General features: G+C 43.8%; 2 protein-coding genes across 2 annotated transcripts in view; one reads left to right on the top strand and one right to left on the bottom strand.

Moving 5' to 3' along the window:
- T265_04464 (hypothetical protein) overlaps window positions 1-5,867 on the bottom strand; it is a gene marked incomplete at both ends in the record, with an annotated part of 7,721 nt that extends 1,854 nt beyond the window's left edge. The window contains 3 exons of the mRNA XM_009169213.1: window positions 17-104; window positions 4,129-4,316; window positions 5,780-5,867. Of these exons, the coding sequence (XP_009167477.1) occupies window positions 17-104; window positions 4,129-4,316; window positions 5,780-5,867 (364 nt within the window). The remainder of the gene's footprint in view (window positions 1-16; window positions 105-4,128; window positions 4,317-5,779) is intronic.
- A 14,711-nt stretch (window positions 5,868-20,578) lies between these two features.
- The window catches only part of T265_04463 (hypothetical protein), a gene marked incomplete at both ends in the record, with an annotated part of 10,400 nt that continues 9,062 nt past the window's right edge, over window positions 20,579-21,916 (top strand). The window contains 3 exons of the mRNA XM_009169212.1: window positions 20,579-20,963; window positions 21,001-21,103; window positions 21,151-21,218. Coding sequence (XP_009167476.1) covers window positions 20,631-20,963; window positions 21,001-21,103; window positions 21,151-21,218 — 504 coding nt within the window. The remainder of the gene's footprint in view (window positions 20,964-21,000; window positions 21,104-21,150; window positions 21,219-21,916) is intronic.

Genomic DNA, 21,916 nt, shown 5'->3' with positions numbered 1-21,916 from the left:
TACAGAGCAACCCCACCAGCCCTCCCTCGTTTTGAGTCAGCTCGAAAAATAAAGTAACCGTCTATCGAGATCTCCGCGTCGGAGACATCTGGTGTGAGCCAGGTCTCTGTGAGTGCAATTATGGACGGTTTTCAAGGCTTATTCCTTGATATTTTTTCGTATTTCCTCCTTCTGCTTTATATGGCCTGCGTCAAACCGCTCCCTGAATACGTACGCCGGGTATGTCCACACCGTACGCAAGTGGATGTAACACTAACTAAGCGTGGTCAACGGATTTCTAAGAATATTTCTGGTGCCCACGAATCCGTCGATTGTGGAGAGCATCCTGAAGTTCATGGACTCTTTTCCCTGGCCTATCATCGTCTACGAAGGGGGCTGATAATTACTCACTCTTTTTTGAACAAGGTTTTTTTCGGCTGCCTTTAAACCGTCGACCCTAAATATACACACCGGGGGGCGTCACAAGGCGTTCAGTTTTCTCTCCCCTCTTCTAAAGTCCTCTCAAAGCAGCATGTTTCTGTTCACTGTATTCGCAATGGTTTCAATCATAACACGATAAAATCTTGGGTGCAACTGGAGCTACACTTACTCGGCGCAATCCGAGATGGGGATCCAAATCCGCAAATGGTGCAGCATGGATGAGCACGGTATGTCGCTCGTGGGCATATTGGAGAACTAACCCACTGATTCGAGCCTATAATAAAAGTGCTTTCATCTGGTTAATATTTAGACACTGTTTTGGTTCGTTCACGGCTTTGCCGCTTTTTCAGTCCTATAACCGCTTTTTTCCAATTATCCGTAGGACGGGACACCTTCTTCCCTTCGATTTACCAACGGAACTGATTAGGAGTTTGGACCGAAGTTGACTCCCTTCGTTTATGGTTAAATTTTTCATTTTCGCAGGGGGTTTGATGGCTCAACATGGCTAGTTTATAGTAGCGTTTGAACATTCAAGCATGTACGCTACTAAACAAGAATACAGCAGATTCGCACTCCCGCCAATTTTTGGGACATGCGCAGCTCTAATGAATTCCAACAAGGCGGATAGTTTCACACAATTATTGTTAGCTCCACATTATTGTTTGACCCTACCATTAGGTAAAAATGTCTATTACGCTGGCCCCATTTTCCTGGCTGTTAAACCGTTCGCTGAGCCTTGTAGTTGCACCGCTTATTTGCTACCTACAATCAGAAGCACATCAGGGTGAATCTGCGAACAGAGCTCCCAGCCTTCAGCTGTGTAATAATCTGCTCTCACTTCTAACCTCTAAAAAAATTCAAATATCTGAAGTAGGCTATTTGTAAGGTGTCCGCCGTTAAATATATGCCACTTGTCCTCCTGTATTGCCAAGTTTACCATACAGAAATTTTGACAAGGCTGCCCTCTTCTACGGGTCATGTGAGTTACGAACAAATTAACATGCTCTGATGCCGGTAAACTTGACTAAGTTATTAACAACAAGTGGTGTTGTCGAATTTTATCGAATCGCCCCAAACCTGCGCCCGTAAATGCTTAGCCGCAGACCTTTTTCCCTGAGTTTGTGGGTTTTGGTTGTGTACGGACACACTGATCGTAGTAAACTGTTTACAACTAGCCGCAAAATTACTGAAGACAGTCGCACGTGTAACACTCTACTTGGTGTGATTAAAACACTGCTACTCTTTTACCCCATGATTCTCTGTTTCCTAATCCACATCTACCTATACGGTTATTTGTCGTGTATATATGTGCGTAGTGAACGACAGCCGGTTAACGACAAGAACAAAACCGACCCAGAAAAATGGGGCAAGAGCCTGGATCCTGTGTATCGATTCGCGAATGAGTGATAAACCCACTACACTCATCAGTCAGTCATGCTGAGAAAGCGGGAGGTAAAGTGTATCTCAGCTGAATCCCCGCTCGGTCCAGTGGTGTGCTGTCCATGCACAGCAAGTAATACACCTACTTTCGTTTGCTGCGTGTAACGTTTCCAATGAACGACGTATCATGCACCCGCATATTATATTTTGTTCGTGCATTCACGACACATCAGCAAACTACCATTTTTAGCATGTTAGTCGTTGAGTGTCTTCTCCGTCTTTTCTTTCTACTAGAAGCCGCTTTGCCGCTGATTTCTTTATTCTTTACCCCCATTTTGTGATACTGACCCAGTAAGTTGTTCTTTTTACCTACCGCTAGCTGACCCAAATCGGTCCCCCCTATGACCGTAGCGGCTACGAAGAAAATCCAATTGCTCGTGAGATTTGGACTCCACAATTTCTGGATATGGTGAGTTCAAGGCAAAACAAATTGGTCTTTTTATTACCCTCTGAATAAGTGCTGCATAAATTTACCGGCGGAGATCCATGTTCCAGGATCTGCTCCGAAATGATTAGGGAGCCGCACAATTAGTGACCTCAAAACCGAAAATATTATTCTGGTCAAGGCGGCATGCTCTTCAGACCATATCATCCCCAGCATGTACAGATTTGTGCTATTATCGTTATACAACACCCTGAGTGAAAAAGGAGGCAGCCTGTTGACGGATGCTTCACGACTGTGATATGAAAATGGTGCATGTAAACGTATCCCTATGGCTAATGTTAAGTTCAAAAAAACTATGGCAACAAGTCTCACTAAGTGAAGAGATTAGGCTCTCGACATAGGCGGTGTGCACAAATTACATTGCAGAAACCATTAAACAGGACGCTTTGCACTTGAGCATCACGATGTAAAGTTAAACTGCAGTCCAATTATCCAATGTTTTGTCAAAGAAAAGGTAGGAGCTTTCATCGGGCAGTATGTACCGCGCTTCCACCCGTCCACAAGCCGCCGACACTATCTACTATCCATTGGCACTTGATTAAACCTTCTGAGTGTCGTGACAGCTTAGCGTACGGTGGTCTCGCAATGGGCTTTTCCGGGGTTGAATACAACAGTCAACTCCAACATGTCTAGCTTTATCGGATGCTAGGAGTGCAATTCCAGTCTGCTCGGCTACCATAAAGGTCCGTGGCTACTGTGAATGATGAAACAGATAGACGGTTCAGCCACCCATAGCATTTTCGTCAACTGGAACTATTTGATTAGCGCAATGATAGGCTAATCCGAGCCTGATGTGACGGAGGGAGTGGCATTGCCCGCGCCAGCTTCTGTGCCAATGAATGAGTCATTAGGTACCGCTGTCTAAGTTGCCTAGGCTCAAAGAAGCATGGTTCGCTTACGCGAAAGCTTATAACCATATTCGGTTTATTTCCTAAATTGTATTGATCATGTCAATCGAAGCATGATTAACATCTACAACGTGGACTGTGAAGCACGTCATAACATGTAGAGGCGGGACAAGATACAGGCCTTGGTGTACCTACGGCTGACTAAAAGCGAGCCGCTATGAAGTAAACAACCCGGACATGATTTTGCCTAAATGGTATAAAGCAGGGGTGGTGATACTCCATATTTTTGCCAAGTTTTGTGGAATGTGAAACTTGATCCCCATATATTCCTTAATTTTCGAAAGGAATTCCATGTCAAGTTGCACCGGTATAAGCGGTGCCTCTACGGACTTGGTTATTACGCGATATTTGCAAGATAACCGACCACACGGCATACCGAAGCAGGACTGCTCTTACATACACGGCGGCTCCATTTTCAGAGTAAAGACACTCTGAGAAAATACGGAATCTTACTCTCCATCGAAACGTGTGGGTAAATCCTCAATGCCGAAAAAACTCAGCCATTCGGTGAACCTCGAGTGACAAAGCCACAAGTGCCACAGACTGTTGTGCACCTCAATGTTGGAATCCATCAGATCCATCCTTACAACAGTTGCGCGGAAGCTGTCTGACTAAAAACGCCAAATGCAATGCAAACTCTTGGGGGCTTTGTTCGAAGCCAAACTTTTAACACTGAATTTTGGAGGCGCTCTGGCCAGTCTTTTAAATTCATTTTAACGTTGTGATAAGCCCTGATGGTATGCTGACTTTTCAAGGTCAGCAAAGAAGACTGGGTTCCTATTCGTTAAGAACACTGCAGAGTCATGACGCTATTCTACATACACACGGAGGGACAGGAGACGCTTGTAAACGCGCCTAAGCACGTAGACCATGGTGGTTACCACATTTTTCAAACAGGCTGGAGGAATCACTGACCGAATAAAGTATCTGGTACACGGAGTCGTTCGTCATTACAAAAGTCGAAATAATGGCTGCTTGGTAGCTGGCCACATTACAGATCTGGCAGCAGGCTTGAGATATGGAAATCCAATGTGTGGGTAGGGTACGCCCTGCTGAGATGATCTCACTTTTTTGTCGCACCATGATGTGCTCGCATACCCATCCTACCTCCAGTAACATAGGGGCTTTGCCCATCCCCGGTGGTTGAAAGCCACGATGTTAATTCAGGAAAGATATCACAGGGCAACGTTGTTGTCTAGGTAAAGTTGTTGATTTAGACTTGAGTCGGTTTTGCCACTTATCTGGCAACGGTACAAAATATAGCCGAAAAACAACGTTTGTAACTGATTTGTTCATTGCCTACAGTAACCCAAAGTTACCTTTCAACTGTTTATCGGTTGTTTCTGCAGCGATAAACCGAAGTTATTCTGAGGCTCTTAGAGCTAACATCCGCGTATGGTTGCTACTTTTTTTGGGTTGCATCCCAGCGAGTCCATTCCGCTAGCCAGAAGACAAACACATGCTCCTCCCCTTGTTTTGGGTGGTGATCACATAGATTATAAAGTCCCTGGAAAACAGCATTCATATTTAAAATTTACTGGCTGATTGTTTCATGCACCTAACTTTGCCTGTAGCCGAAAGATATTTCTAATTTAATGGTGACCCGTACTTTTCCACTTCTATTTAGCTCACTCAGCAGCTTCCAGTTGAACTACGGTCCCTATCAGTTCTCTCAAATGTCCTTGTTCAACTATTACACGTATGCCTGCCGCCTCCTCAAGTCAATCTCTTCCCTGCACAACTGACTTCACCTTGTAGGACTCCGTAACTGAGCTAAATTTTCTCCCCTCGCCGTTTTAGTCACCCAGTTATCTACATACTAGTTGGCTATATTGGTATGATCCTCACTCACTACCACTTCAGCTGACCCCGCACCTTCCCAGAACTACGTAACTGCTCTTGCTGTATCGTTATGCCGACTGAGAAACCGACGTCCGGTGCAAACAAGCAGTACAACTCTTGCCACCAATGCTGGCCTCTTGCAACGCTATCTGTACGCGCTGCATAATAGCCAAGCAAAAGAACGAATATGGTTGCTTCTTCTGTTCTAACACTATATCGGCAACTTCAGCTAGTCCTGAGTTGCTGGGTCAGCTAATACAAATCCAAAATTAAGTGGGCACCATTTGATTTGATAGCCCACCTCATTCACCACACCCAAATGATCTCATCCTATTGTCTCGTCTTTCCAAGTTTCAATCTTCTGTGGCTGCTGCTGCAAACGCCCCGTATGCCGTCCTTCATCGTGCCTAGTTCTTGCCTTATGTCTACATGGGTCTTTAGGTAAAAATAAATTAAATGTGATTCCACATCTCCCTGAGGACATCTGTGTCAACCCCGTTGGTAAAACGAATTAAGCTTTCACAGTAATGTGCGTCTCATTTTCGGTCACAGCAGACTTGGTGTCCATCATGGAGCCGTCCAGAAATCGGAGAATGTTGGCGCAATAAAGTAGCGGTGCTGCTCTACACAGTTTCATGGGTTCATGATTGATACACAGGACCGAGGATTTTGCCCAAGTTTCCCGGGCCGGTTTTGTTCCTGTCCTTCAGCGGTTGTCATTCACCTGAAAGGTACACGTGAAAAAAGGGTGAAGCATTTATCTTTATGTCTTCAGCGTGAGGCAGAACGCTTGCCAGCGAGAGGATGTGCATAAATCATGGTCAAATAGTGCTTTGAACTGGTTCCGAAATGAGCGTGGACAACCGTCGGAGGAAGGTCATTCTACGCAGCTACTACCCGGAATGATATAAATTTAGCCCGATGAGTGTGTGCGCTCTGAGCTTGAATATCTTGCCACGTCCCGGCCATGCTTTTGCTGGACCAACGGTGAAAACCCCGTGGGCCATTCTTCGTTCAAACAGGGCATGAGTAAGAATTAGTTATCCTCCAAATGGCATATGGAAGTACTTTTCGTCATTCAGATAAAGTGCCAGTCCAACAACCACTGCTTTGCGGCGCCTACATCCATTTGTGGGACACTGGTATTTGGACCTCAGCATTTCAAGTCGTCTGCAGAACGTAGGCACGTACTTGAAAGAACGTCAGGCGGTCTTTGACGTATATAAGAAACAACAGTGGTCAAGAAACGGAACCTTGAGGAACTCCAATGGAGACCAGCGCTCGAGAACAGTAGGCAGAACCTACTTCTGTCTGCTAGGAGCGGGTTGACCCAATGTAGCATTTTCCCTTGAATCCTGTAGGACTCTAATTTTTGGAGATCAAGACCCAATCAAATGCTCTTGAGAAGTCGAAGTATATTGCATTCGATATGTGTCCCGCGTCCTCGACTAATATTAAGTTGTTCATAAACACGAGCGTTCTCGTCATGCAAGAAAGGCTTGTGAGAAATTCGCGTTGGGTTAGGAATATCAAGTTTTCAGAGGTACGGTTATCTAGGATGGCTCACTTGAGAATGCATTCCATCACCTTGCACGGCATGCTAGTGGGGCTTATTAGCCTCTAGGTGAAAAACGGTTTTCTTTGACCAGCTTTGTAGATTGGCGTGACGATCGCTTCCTTCCAAGTGAAGGAATGGTGTCCGTCGTCAAGCAGTTGATGAACCACCAAGTGGAGATACTTTTCCAGTGCAAATGTCATTTCCTTCAGAATTCTGAGATGGATCTCGTCGGGCTCAAACATGCAGGACGAGTCTGTCTTGTGCAAGAGTTGATCAATGCCCTCCCCTGTGAAGACATAGTTGGTTAGAATATGTTCGTAGTAACGCCATGACGGCATGTTTTTGTTTTCCTTGGAGAGGTCTTGTATGGTGGCTTGGATTTTTTGTTCCATTGGTGATTTGTGTTTTACAGCGGTTCCGCATTTTACGAAATGCCAACACATCTTTTGTGTCTCTTGCAGTCAACTTTTTGCGCAGTTAGAACTACTTTCCCAAAAGAATCCGAATCCTTTTAGGTGGCTTTCACCCGACTGCTTGCTGTTATCTAGATGGAACATCGTGTTCTCCTTGTGAACTTTCTGGACAATGGTCCTGTGTAACCCTACCACTAAAGCTGGTTCCGGTTTAAACTGATCAGGAGAGATGCGCATTCCTGAGAAGTCTGTTCGGCAAACTTTTCGAATCCACGTTTGAGATTTGGGATTTCTGGTGCTGTAGCAGATGAAATCAAAGATCGGCACATGGTGCTCACTGTGTCCCAGTGGGGCGCTAATTAACACGTGATCAACCAAATGTTTTTCGTTAGTGATGACCAAATCAAGGTTGGTACGCGTTAGGTGCGACGACATGTTAACCCAAGTACTTAACTGGACGAATCCGGTCGGCGCCGCTGCAAAAATCCACCTGATCCGACGGGCTGAAACCTAGGAGGCCTTTCAAGCATTGAAGTAAGTGAAGCGGTAGCTGAGAGAGTTGCATATTAGACTTTATGAGGATTTCTCATCCTCCGGAGTACTCAAGGGACAACGGTAGACCACACCAGGGAGAGATTCGGAAATGTACAGCGGCATTTGAATCCACAGTTCATCGCAAAAAGTTGAGGAGTGGCGTCAGAGAGGACAATAGGGATTGGCAGGGCAACATGTGAGTATAAAGCAAGCCCTCTATCCCCCCTCGTTTTGAATCCTCTCGAAAAATAAAGTAAACTTCTGTCGAGATCTCCACGTGGACAAGGCTTCCGTGAGCGCGATTATGGACGACTGGTCAAGGTAAGTTGACTGTTTAGTGTTCTGAAAGTTATTGAAAGGACTGAAGCGGTTTGTGGTCAAGCACTTTAATACTCTCTGCTGCCTTCAAAGGCGGAGATCCGAGAAATGTGATACCAGAGAGGTTGGCAGATTTAGTAGCTTTACGCCGAGTTTGAGGAGGAGGAACCGAAGGTCCTCTGTGGCATACTTGTATGCTTCCTGCCTTGGTGGTCTCGAGGGCTGCTTTTCGTTTGCAGGATTGTTTCACCCTGTGGTAGCCCGATTTTCTCGGGCCCTTTACCTTTGTGGGACGAAGTTTTTGCGGCACTGGCGAAAACTTTGACCCCACTCATTCAATGCCGTTGTTAGAACAGTCAAATTTGATGTTCAAACATTAAGGGCAAACTTGCGACTGCTGAGTTGCTAACGCGGTTTGATCGGAAGGTGTCTCTTTGCGGCCCTGAGCGCTGGGTGGCAGCGCCGGAAAGTATTTATTTTGGTGGCGCTCTCCTGAGGCTTGTTTCCGCAGTACATCTCGAACCTAGCCAGGAGCTTTCAGATTTGGCGAATCTTATGTGGCTTGTTTGGGTGCAGTCACCCTTCCGTGTTTGTGTTGATCTCCGAGTCACCCGCGATCAGCCTGGCCAACTGGGTGTACGAGGGGTTTTTCGGTTCGCTGTGGCCAGGTTTGTGGCTTNGGAGGCCATTTTTGACGGAGTGGAGCTAGAGACTGGCAGTTCCACATTCTCAGTGGCTGTGGTTCTCACAACACTTCCCGATGTCAAGGTCAACGCATGTGGTTGATTTGTTTGTAGGCTTTGCCGCTAGTCTCCTCACATCTAACCCAAACCAGCTGAGGAGCTGTGACTCGGGTGTAGAGTTTACTGCTGCGCCCTTATCATTTGCTACAGAAATAGGCGGTGATAGCTCTACATACTTTGAGCGTTGCTTGTGGCTTCCCTTCTCCCGAGCATCCCTGCCTCTGGTAGTCGAGGGGTCTTTGGTAGTTGAGTAAAAATTGGAATCCGGAGTCGCGGTCGGTTGCATCGGCGTGCTATCAAGAGCACAAGGACAATGACTACAATATGCCTGGCCATAAGTTCGGAGTCGGATGAAATTTGGCCTAGCGAAAGCCCGTTTCGCATCTCATCCATAGCACTTCTGTGGCCCAGCTGTCGCACTGGTAAAGGGTAGTCCTCGAATAGAGGCCTAACCGTTGGGTAGGCCTTTTGAGTGCAGACAGCCCGCTCCAAGATCTTCTGTACGCCAGATTGGGAAGAAAGGGTGACTAGAAGCCCAAGTGTTTGCTTGCTTCCCCCTGGCATAACTATTCAAGCTTCGTGAGGACAGTACCAAGGAACGACTGTGCCAGTTTCTTGAAAATGAAGCCCAGATGATCTGTCTGCTCCTCATTACGCGCTTGTCCACTAGAGACACCGTGGTGGTCTTAATGGCCGCATCAGAATGCTGGATGGCCTTCTCCGCAGCCAGCGGTCCCGGGATGGACAGAGCTAGATACGCCTCCAGCAAAGAAAGTTATCTATCAACTTTCGTCTAGGTCGCTGTGTTCTCTGTGTTTCCAACCTTCAGTGCTTCAGGAAGAAGCTCTAGTTTCTCGTCAAACATCAGGATTGAAGCGGAAAATTCACACTGGTCTTTCCCATTCATCAGTGGGGATTTGATTTTGTTCCCGATGGCTGTCTTTTTAGCTGTGGAGTGCATTGAACGCTTAATGTGGAGACAACTGGCGTAGATGAACTTGTCAGGTGAGTTAGCTAGTTGGCTTACCTGGTCGTCCTGTAAACCCATGTATTTAAAGTGCCACCAGGTCCATCAAATGTCCACCGTGGGATTCCGGTTCGCTCGGGTGTTTTACCTTTGGATGACGTAGTTTTCCCATCCTGAGCGAAAATTTTGACTGCTACATATAGCTCGTTCAATATCACCTTTTGGACAACTGCGTTCGCTGTTGTCCAGGGATTTAGGGCAAACATGCGTTTGTTTGGTTTCTTGGGCATTTTGGCGTGGTTTGATCGATAAGATGTCTCGGCGAGGCACTGTGCGTTGTGTGACAGCACCAAGAAGTAATCATTTTGGTGGCGCTCCCATGATGCTTGTTTTCTTAGAGGGCTTCGCCTCGAAGCTAGCCAACAGCTGTCTGATTTGGCGAAGTTTTTGTGGTTTGCTTGACTACAGTATGTATTTGTTGACTTCCGATCATCGTGGCCAACTGCGTACAAAAATGATTTCCCGGTTCGTTGTTGTCGGGTTTGTGGCTTTGGCTGTCGGGATCATGGGCGACGACTCTGTCCAAAGAGGCCATTTTTGACGGAGTGGAGCTGGAGACTGACATTGTCACATTCTCAGTGGCTGTATGGTTCTCGCAACATTCCCCGATGTCAGGGTCAACGCATGTGGTTGATTTGTTTGTAGGCTTCGCCCCTTTCTCCTCACATCTAACCCAATCCAGATCAGAAGCTGTGACTTGGGTGTGGAGTTTGCTGCTGCGGCTTTATCATTTGCTACAGAAATAAGTGGTGATAGCTCTACGTACTTTGGATGCTGCGTCCACACGAGGCTTGCGTTCTGCAGAGCATCGCTGCTTTTGGTAGCCGAGAGGTCTGTGGTGGTTGAGTAGAAACTGCAATCCGGTGTCGTGACCGTTTGCATCGGTGTGCTCTCAAGAGCACAAAGAGCCGTAGCTATCATCAGATTGGCCATAAATTCTTGGTCGGCTGAACTTGGGCCTTGCGTAGGCCTATTTTGTGCCTCTCATCTAGGGATCCTGTAGCCCAGCTTTTGCGCCTCTAGAAGGCGATCCTCGGACATGGGCTCGACCGTTGGGTAAACCTTCTGAATGCTGACAGCCCACTCCAGGATCTTCTGTGTGGCAGATGGGGGAAAAAGCGACCAGAAGCCTGAAGGTTTGCTTGCTTCCCTTTCCGTGCGGCGTTTTTGTACCTTTATTTTACTTCCATTATAACACTAGGTATTTCATCAATTGCATAATCGTTTTTTGTTTGAATACGAGAAACTACAAAAAGCGCGCCCTTGTACAATTTCACATAATACAAGCGTGGTCACGTGCTTCGACTCTCTCTTTTGATTTCGCTCGCGCTTGCAGCGGTCATTCGCGAGTCTCATATACTAACTCTGGTACCCAAAACATTTCAGACTATTTTCGGAATCTATTATATGTGGAAACTGTTCAGAAGAAGACCTCTGGGCCAACACTATTGGATCATTGTTTATTCGCTGACCTGGGCCAACGACGAACTATTTTAAAGAGAACAATTGTTAGTGAGTCTGTTCCATCTGAACTATTTATTTTTGTATACCCAACTTAGCGTAATTATTTTTATTACTTTGCCACACACTCCTGGTAAACTGACTTATTGGGTAGCCAGACCACTACATCCGCGTAACCACTCTGTGTGGAGTGACCCGTGTTCAGGCTTTCTGAGGACACCACCAGGTAGCGAATATGCCAGTTTCGTTGGTGTGGTTTTTCTGGAGAATGATCCTCAGCTGAGCAGCCTTCTTCCATGCGCCTGTCCACTAATGATGCCGTAATGGTCTTCATTGCCACATCGGAGGGCCGGCCAGCGGACTCGTTCAATGAAGGAAGTTCATGATCGGCTTTCATCCAGGCACTTGGTTTTTTGTGTTTACTTCCCCGAGGGCTTTAGAAAGAAGCACCAGTTTTTTACTTCGAGTATCCCAATGAAAGCGGAACATTCGCACTGGTCCTTCCCATTCATCAATGGGGATTTGATTTTGTTTCCGATGACTGTCTTTTTAGTTGCGGAATACAATGAACGCTTAATATGGAGAAAACTGGCGCAGACGAACTTGTTAGGAGTTAGCTAGTTGGCTTACCTGGTCGTCCCGTAAGCTCGTGCATTCAAGGTGCCACCAGGTATATCAGGTGTAGGACTACCTACCGCGTCTTACATTCGACGGACAGCCATTTCGCCCACATCTACTTTGGTTCATTAATGGCTGCAGAGAGTTGCCTGCATTGATTGGTATCATGATTGAGACTGGGTGTAAAATGGGAACTGAGTGCAAAATAACAGTGGCTATCACGCAAATGTTATGCTAAAGTGAGAAAATTCAAGAAGTATCACGTTGGACATCTGTGAAAAGATTGAGCAATCAAGGAATTTACACGAGGGACAAACGAAACCAATTTTGAACGAATCGCGCACGGAAGTTTCGAATCATCCGATCGGACAGCTTCTATTTCATGCTCGTTGGTACGTTCTGTTTTGCCAGGTATTCTCCAAAGTGATAACAATGCTAGTGACCGTCTGTAAAGCGGCCAAATTAGTACGGCAGAAAAAAGAAGAAATTTAGTGCACCAGAATGCAAATGCCATCACAATAATACACAGAAAAACGAGAAAACATGTATTTCCGGGAAACCGAGTAGAAGATTCTATGTGCTGTTTAGTTGTGTGGTTCCAGCGAAGGTGTGCGCGATTTGACAAATTGAGTCTAGTGAAACTCATCGAAATGGCAGTCGTGACTTGAACTGGATGTCCTAACATCTCAGGATTCAAAGGCGGTTAGTTGAAGTGCATTCAAGTTATTGCGCGACAATGGGCGCTGTTGAAACTCGACTCCGTCTGATCTTCAAGATGATAAATTGCATCTGCTTTTGCATTATCTTCCATGGATTCACCTGATCACGATAAACCTGAGGCGAATTGTTCAAGTATCGATGGATAATAGACAAAGACCGTTGTTGATGTAAACAGAAAACTATTTCACATAGAACAGTGATCAAGAGCTTGGACTAGCCGAAAAATCTGTATCAACAAAAGATACGAAAGGCTGTGGATCAGCAAACGCGCCACCGCTTAGTTAGCACTGGTGCAGAAATTTCTGCAGCATATCTGCACCCGGGTGCGTAAATCTCCGCACAGTATCCGCAGATATCTCCACACGGGTGCAGATTCTGTGCGGGAATGAAACAAGTTTCCGGGTTTACGAAAAAGAGCGCTTAATAGGTGCTAAATCACTGATATCCCAAATCGGAGGCGGCTATAATTTGAAAGGACATCCAAAAACATTGGACACCCGCCTTAGTTCCAACCAATCCCGCTTACTCGACTAGGCTCAACATGGATTCTTCTGCGTACACGCTGACATCATATCGGCAGATCAGGCAAAATGTTCAAAAATACCTGAAAAATCCGTGTAATTTTAGTGCATCTCAACAAGGCATTCAACACCGTGAACCACATTATTCTAATATAAGGAAGAAATAAGTCACTTTGTAAATGGAATGGTTTTCCAAAAGATTTAAAATGTAATGTTTGCATCAAAGACGCTTACTCGCAAGCCGTGAGGGCTAGTCTTTCATTGAGTGTCACCCAGAACCCGCATTACTTTCATATCACGCCATCTTACCTCACCATGTTATTTACCTATAGTACTAGGACTTTGGAGGTTGTGGAGAGTCGGTAGGGAAAAAAGAAGGTACACTATATCAATGATCTTAAATCTGCAGGCTGCCAATCGTGACTTACAGACCTATAATTAAGTCAATCGCTCTTGTGGCTGATCCAAAAACATATGACAAAGCAAAATAGTCGGTGCATTGATGTAGACTACACTCAATCTGCCGTTGTCACAAAAGACTATACCAGAGACATTGAGCGCAAAATATGAGTAAAAGCCAACAAAATAAGACATTTTAATCTAACGTTACCATTCCAAACATAAATAGCTCTTTTTAGTATGTGCTGTGCACTATTTTGATCATCAGTCGAGGACAAAAAGCCGACATACTGCTGGAAATGTTTTTGAAAATGCACAATGACTAGGAACTCAAACTGCCGCAAGGCCGGTGGAAAGAGGAGGATGTCAAAAGCTCTGCATCATTTTAGTAAAACACAAGCGTCTTGCCCTCAAACTAGTAACGTAAAAGAGGTATCAAAAGCTCAAGGACTTGTTCCTCTTGGCGAATGTCACGTAACACTAAGGAAGGGATCAAAAATACAAGCTAAAAGAGCAAAAAATTGAAAGATCAGTCTATTTACCAAATTTAAGGGCCCTTACGTGGGGACTAGATGGTATTTCTAGCTTAACGACTCCATGCCAATAATAAAAAAGTTCGTAGTGTATACTTTGTTGGTAGAAAGCTGTAACCGAGACTAGGTAATTAAATAGTGCTAAGGTAAACTTAGGAGTTTTTAGGCAAGAGCTTTATTGGAGTATATCTTCTTGCGTTAATCACTCTTCGAGCGGCAGATGCTGTGAGTGTATCTTATTGATGTTTAGATATGGTATTATTCTTTCGAGAGCTTATTTGGCAGCAAATCTCTATGGAAAACTATGGCCTTTTTGCAGTATTCAAGGCATGTTCATTGCCAGAGGAGCTTGAAAGGGTGATTTTGTATGTACGTATGCTGACAGAGTTCAAAAAATATTGGCGATAGTGGGTTGGAGTAAGAATCCTTGGAGTCAACGTTGGGTCCCTCTGCATGCTTTACTCCTCTAGTTAACGGAAGTTTTTATCGAATTCGTCCATATTTCTGTGATTTATTTGTCAAGCATGTAATGTCTTTGATAACGTGAATGCTCGGATCGATTAAACAAAGCCAAATCAAATTCTATGTTGATTTTAATAAGAGAGATCGCTAGGTCGCCGTTGTCTCTGATTAGTTCCAGAGGTCTCTTGCTGAACATAAGTCTGCTGAACTTTTTCATGCCTGCTCGTTTGGTGTAATCTGTGAAGCTACGACCGGTGCCAAAACAAAGTAGCATGTTGGCAGTTATAAAAATTATTTCTGGCCCGTAAGATGTTGTATGTTTATGAACTATATGTGTTCTATATCGGGTGATTGTTCAGTTCCCAGTGATCAATGATTTTGAGACCTTGGAAATTTAAACTGTTACATGGCTTAAGGATATTTCCCGTTGTATTATATTGATAAAATAAAAACTGACTATCTAAGGATAACGTTCAAAAACGTCAAACAAAAGACGAAAATCAGGTGGAGAGAGGATCGACTTGTGCCAGCCCTTATAAAGAACCGTTCTGTTAGGCAGTCTTAAAACCAATGAGTGAAAAGTAAGCTGACAAATGGATTAAAATACTTTTCATACAATGTTTTCTGTTAACCTGGCTGAGTACTTTTCAAAATTATGGATGCACCAACACGCTAGGAATACTCAAGACCAATTGTGAAATTCCATTATTTGATACTCATAAAAGGTTGGTAACACCCAAAGAATTCGTAATATTTGCTGCAAAACAATCATGAAACCTGCATGAAATTGATCTCAGATGCCCACTATTTATGATTATGAGGTCGTGAAATACTATGCTCGGTCTTTACCCTTTAGAGGGTTAAATTTTTATCCAAGGTGGGACGCAATGCGGAAGCTCTATTAGTAACTAACAAAAGATACTGATTTAAAACTGAGGAATGGCCTGGCGAGCAAGCTCGATGGTTTTGCAGAGGAACTTGCGGATGATTCATCAAATTTTTCCGACTTGTTTTAAAGCATATTGGTTTGTTTATCTCCCGTACTCTCTTCTGAGTGATCGAGAGAGAAGATTAACAAGTGTTGATTGGGGAACACGCAATTAAACTTTTGAGGTGGATTGCCACAACCTTTGTCGGAAGGTGAGTAAATTATTCTTTTGGGGCTTCTCTGAGATATCTGCTACTAAAATCCTTTGGAAAATCTTGTGTGTTATAAAGATATCTAAAGACAAACAAAAAGGCATTAAGGCTATCTATGAGCTCGTTACGCTAGCCTTCTCGTAAACCTGGTATTCCAGTAATCGAAGCGCTTTGTAAATGAATCCAAACCAATCCTAATTCAGGAAGATAGAGAGCACCGCACATTTTTGTGCTATGGCTAAAAGCATTCTCGAAGAAGATTTAGATAGTGGTTTTTGCTTTATTATGTTTTGCAAATGGATAGGTAAAGAACAACATACAGGCTTGGTAGACAAGCAAACTACTAGGCCTTAATGTCCCTTGGAAAACTAGAAGAGCTCGAAGCGTAACCCAATGCTTTCCTTACTAGATTAATTGTTTTGACCTAAGCGGAGGAATTAAAGTGTCGTTTCTGCGCCATATGAGGCCATTTAGTCCATTCCATCTTGCTAACAAATAATAATGAGCACCCATAAAAGATATCTACGAAGCATTTGCTTTCTATCTATACAACTTCAAAAGACACAAGAGAACAAGTTTTTTGCTGGCCCCTGGTAGGTCCCTAAGGACAATGTAGGAAGACAGGCTGGCAATGGAGAAATAACTACATCCAGCTCAGGAAATGACTGCACCCAATGCATTCTACGAAAAGTCCTTCGAAAAAACTCGCCAACATCTACAAAGTGAAGACTGAGGGACAAGAATCAGTATATTTATTGAAAGAGAAGAAAACCGAAGCAGGATTTACTTCAGCCAAGGATCAGTATGAGAGTCAATTTATATAACTAATTTACACGTGATCCAGTGCATTGTTCTTCGCAAAAACAGTTTAAGCAAAGCGATCTTGCGTTTTTGGGCTAACTATTACATCGTTGTTTTAATGATTAGGTAACGAAGCCGTCAAAGGGCGATAGACCGCAGGTATACAAAGGCTATATCTGATAAAGACAAGCAGCCAGTCAAAAATGAACCTAAAGTCTAAGTGCAAACAGCTGCACACATTATGAAAATATCTGAGAGAGACACTCGCTCAACCCCGCTAAAAGTGATCGGAAGCTGTAAACACAGCGGCTCTCTCTGTGCTCGGACGAGGTTGTGGACCTCTCACAGACCGGGCATCTAAGGACTGTGACAGGCAGCAAAATTCTGTGCCGCTACGGAATGAGAAGATAAAAGCGGCAAGCAGAATGCGCGCGCTTTTTTGAATACACTTGTGGCCTGCGATCATGAGTAAATGTGTGCGCGCTAAAATAAAAGATTTCATGTGGGAGTAAAATGATGAAAAGTCTTGGGTCACTTGTTTTCTGTCGGATCGTATTAGGCCCCATGAACTGAATAAAACGGAAGAGTCGGGATCAAGATCTGGCAAAGCACTCTTGAACAACTAACAACTATGGGTGCATCCTACTCTAAATGAAGAATCCGAAAACATTCCTTGCAAAACCACTACGCTCAAGAGCAACTAGTTTGTTTGTGAGTGTTCCACATGGTGTTCGTCACACCTTTTGAAGCATTTTAACTGGCAAATTTCAGGAGTCGGTCTAATACTAAAGAGATGTCATAGCGGGCAAATTTAATTCGCCAATTTTAGGCTGCAATAAGCCATTGGACTGCAGAGGCCTCAACAGTTGAAGGCTCCGTCCCCTCCCAAAAGGAGAAGGTTCGCTCAGTTCAGCATGTTGATAAACCAACTCGATGACACCGGGACAGTGAAAATCATTTTCAGATTTACTACCGACTGAATATGAGGATAGCCCTCGTTTTTCAAAATAGCAGTAACAAGTGAGAACCCGTACATATTAGCCAGGTTGAGGCCAACTCATAGACTCCAAGAACTGGGCAGGATAACGCCGTGTTGAGGACCAAATATGCCAAAATGCCGACCGAGTGTTGCTGAGTACATGTTTGAAGATACCAAAGGATAAAAAATCCTCTTTGCCATGGGACAGTTCCAGACTGATCTGTTCGGAAATTGTGTTCTCAAATGAAGTTTGACCAGATCAGCTGGAGGATATCGGAAATGATGAACAAATTAAATTTCCGTCAATGTGACAGGAACAGATGTGAACCACCAACCAGGCTAAGGAACACCAATGAATCTTCCTTGGCACAAAAAGAGTACCGATCAACGCAGTTTTGTGAATAAACCCGAAAGGATGGTGTAAAGAAACACAATTAACTGGGAAAGCAAAGTATCACAAGTGGCGACGTTTTACCAATACCAACTACCGACTGCTGAAATCAGGTTATTTTTATTTGTTCAAGAGTTGTTTAGTTCGTGGAAGGCGAGGTTCATGGCCGACTCACACACACTATTCCGTGTGTTACAAGCCAAGACTCGTGCAAATATTGGTTGGCTGGAAGTAATAAAGAAGAGCAAATAGAGCTAAACTGTGTCCAACATAACCAAGATTCCGCTTGGTGACCAAACAACTTGCATCAACTAATACCTGAGAGGAACTTTCGCCTTAGCACTTTCAGAAAGGAGCAGTGCCTACGATATGGAAGAGGTCATCATCAAGTTGTAATGTGAAGATGGAGATACAAGTAACCCTAATAGTGCGTTGCCACGTAACCCTTTGTGGGTGAACGAGGAGGTGGTGCGAAAATGGACAAAAACATGTTTAAGGCAGCACAATAAAATCATAATCATACGGTCATTAGACTTTACCAGCCCAGTGCTACGTTACAAATTTGCCACTAATACGTGAAAGCTTGGCAAGATCAGTAGGTACACTATTCGTAGACTTAAGTAAAACATCCGATAGAGTGCGCCACATCCGCATTTTTTCCATACTCCGGAAAGGAACCATCTTGTTCTTTGCAGTACGAGAGAAAACCAATTTCCTCTGAGACCATCTGTATAAGTTAAGGTTCAAAGAACAGTCTCCAAAAAGGCTGTCTGTCTACAGACGTCAGTAGTGGAACTCACGCCATTATAAACAATATACCATGGAGGCTGGAGAGAAGCGGTGGCGCACCATCGGGGCATCTTAAGGCAGGTGGTCTCTTCAGGCTATCGTGCATACGCCAGAAGACGGTAGTCAATCATGCGGTCAACGCAACCAAATGTCATTATCTATTCATTGGCGGAATGCTCGGGTGACTAGAAAAAACGAGGAACAAGACACAAAATTATAACTTAGCATGAGCGGTGAAATGGCATATGTCCATGGACAAACCACCACCGAACTGAGTAAAAGATTACGACAGTCGCGTGAAGGATACTCAACAAAGTACACTCTCTATGCTGCTGAAAAACCTTTACTACTAAGCTTCTTGCAGACAATATCTTTTGCCAACGAGGTCGTGGTAGCCACAACTGCCATAAGGTGCTTGTGGTTATCTACGCAGTGTCAATGATGAAATCAGTGTATAATCCTTTGATCCAGGCCATCGAAGATCTGGACATAGTCAAAGACATTGTGCAATTTGTGGTGGACACAAAACAATTATATTTTAACAAAAATGCATTTCAGTGTCTAAAGTCAACTTTAAACAAAGAAAGGTAGCCGAAAAATGGTCAACAGGATAAGAGGACGTAGTAAAGTAATGGATCAATCAAGTGGTCTCGTTCATATTGATTGCAAAGAAATAAGAGCCATCGATAAAGTTAGCGATTTGAACACATGATTATTTTCTATCAGCGTTGCCCAGAAATACTATATATAAAGTACCAGTCACCTGTTGCTCTACTGTTGGGCTCATTCAGATGCCTGAAAAGTGATCATCTCCATCGCGGTTGATTCATTTAAGGCATATGGCGCAGCCTTCTGGTAAAGTAGAATTCTTTTCAATAAGAGCAGTCTAAGTATATCATCCAAAACCAAACATAGTTATTTTATCCTTTTTTGTGGATTAATTGCTCTAGTAGAGGTCATTAAAACGTCAAAATTTGTTGAAAAGCTACTGGTTTCTGGACGAGTGAGTAATTAGAGTTTTGGTTCTACTCACCTCACAGCTAAGGCCAAACATGCAAGTCTCAAAATCGGGTCCCGACATCACTGTCACCGTCATTATCATCATCAACAGCCTCGACGTCGTCTTTGTTTGTTCCATTATTGCTGAAAGCAACATCTGTGTAGGAACCGAGTGCTTCCAACAAGATTCTGCAGTGAAACAATCGCCACGTGAAGCACACTACATATCTTGGGGCTGTTGAACCTCTTAACTCCTGTTGGAATCCTTCGGCTAGAAACTGACACGGTGAAGGCCGTAGAAATCAATTTCATGGTAGTCAGGTCAGCGAAAGGTTAAATCACTTTTTTTTAACCAATCTACATCACTTCTAAGATGAAACAGTGTTTAGAAAGATGACCGTTTTTATGACGCTGCTTCACTGTGCACGGACCGCCTCAGATGTCCGTACAACTTCTGACTACTCCAATCCTCCGGAAATCACTGTAAACTTTTTTCGGTTGGTGAGTTGGTCACCAGTGACCAAATCGTAGTCATCAAGTTTAGACATGGCTTTGCGAGAGAAGCGAAGACAGATTCGGCTTAGAATAGTCTGTTTGCAATTTGGCAAAAATTCCCGCTCCATCACTGAAGCTGCAAGGATTATCTTGCATATGCCTTTGAGAGTACTTTGTGGGACCATAACCTTGGGGCCATGCATAGGTACGTATGATAAGCTGAATGAAACTCAGATAGACCAACCTTCTGGTCTTCCAACCCAAAGTTGGGATTGTCAAATGAGAAAACGATGCAAACTTCCGCTGAATATCTGAAATCATCTCACTGTTTAGACACTACACACAGAGACTTCATAGACCTCATAGGCCTCTTGCTGTGAAGTTCCTGGAGGGAGAAACAAGCCATTTGTTGGGCTCTATTTTCCAGACTGCGGGAATATTAACTAAGTGTTAGCGTTCAAACACTTATCCGGAATGTTGTACGTTGCGTCTCTGCGATTCGCACGACTTTTTATTCTTCACGTGAATCGAAAACTTTACAGCGCTGTTAAACACTTTGTTATGGATCAAATGGCCTCACAAGAAGAAACCAAAGGCTAAGCCTTCATCTTCTCATCCACAGACCAAACCAAACTTTGTTTTCTCATCGAATTTCCATTATTCAAACAAAACAAATGGGTGATCACATTAAAAAAACTATCGAAAAGCTACACGAGGCTGGTTGTTATTTGAGAGAACCAGAACCAATTCAACGGCCTAACAATGAATCTCTAATCAGTGTGCTGGACTTGGAGAAGCAAAAGTTGAATGAAAAGCGAGAAAAACTGAAAACTCGTAGACAAGAAGCAATAAAAAATTTGCAAGAGAAGGGGTTCCCCACATTTCGTCCAGATATTGATGAAGCAGATCACTCAACTCTTTGTACTGGGATACCTCCACAAATTAGGCCAGTAAAGAACAGTTTGGTGAATCCGGATCCAGACAAGCCACAAAACCGGTTACCTCTCGTGAGAATCTTTTTCTGTTATAGTCAGACAACTACAGGAGTTGGATAGTTCCAGCAGAGAATATTGCATACTACAAAGGGAAACTATCCCGTTACCTGAACCCTATATTCCCGATCGCGTTGTTCGATCTCGATTCAGAGGTAAGTCATGTTTTGATGGACAACTTACTTTGTCTTTCTCATGGCAGTTCAACAGCTAGAACCGCAGTCCGCCGAATACAAAAGGCAGAACATTTCGGATATCTTTCCTCAGAGAGTAAGCATACTGTCCATCAAAATGACGCAGTTATTTGGAAGATATTACTATCAACCGCTCCGTTTTCGGAATTTTGTGCTGGATATTAGATAACCTCTGATTACCAAAAAATCATGGAGATATATTGAACCATAATAAACCAGAGTATGCAAATAATATAGGATAGTGAATCAAGAACAAAGAACTGCACAAAACTTGTTGCAGTTGTCACATCGAAACTAGGATACAAGTTTAATTCTAGTTTGAGCAGTTCGTTGTACACTTGTTGGTTGTCAAAGCACCAGTAATATTACTGTTATTTTTGTTTCTCTCGCTAATTGGTTGAAGAAATGGACCAATTGCATTGCTTTTGATAATACCGCTATTTTCTACTGGTTGCTGATACGTTGGTTGGTGAATAATTGGCCTACCAGCAAGTGATCATTGCTGCCGACCGATTCCAGTGGTGCTCTTGTCAGTTTCTATCCAGATTATCTGAGTGAATGTCTGGAGGTGTAGTTATCTCGGAATGATTGTGGTAAGCTAGCATCAAGTCCCCTCCCCGTCCACCTCTATTCTTTTCTTTACAATAAGGCTTTCAAATAAATCATGGTTGTACGGCAATGAAGCATCAGTGTTGAACACTGATGTGCTGTCGATGATTATGATGATGATTATGATTATGATGATGATGATGATGATGATGATGATGATGATGA

This window comes from Opisthorchis viverrini (genome assembly GCF_000715545.1).
Source record: "Opisthorchis viverrini unplaced genomic scaffold opera_v5_76, whole genome shotgun sequence".
In the NCBI taxonomy this organism is placed as follows: Eukaryota; Metazoa; Platyhelminthes; class Trematoda; order Opisthorchiida; family Opisthorchiidae; genus Opisthorchis; species Opisthorchis viverrini.
The sequence above is the reverse complement of the archived record's forward strand: the minus strand, read 5'-3'. Positions and strand labels throughout refer to the sequence as shown.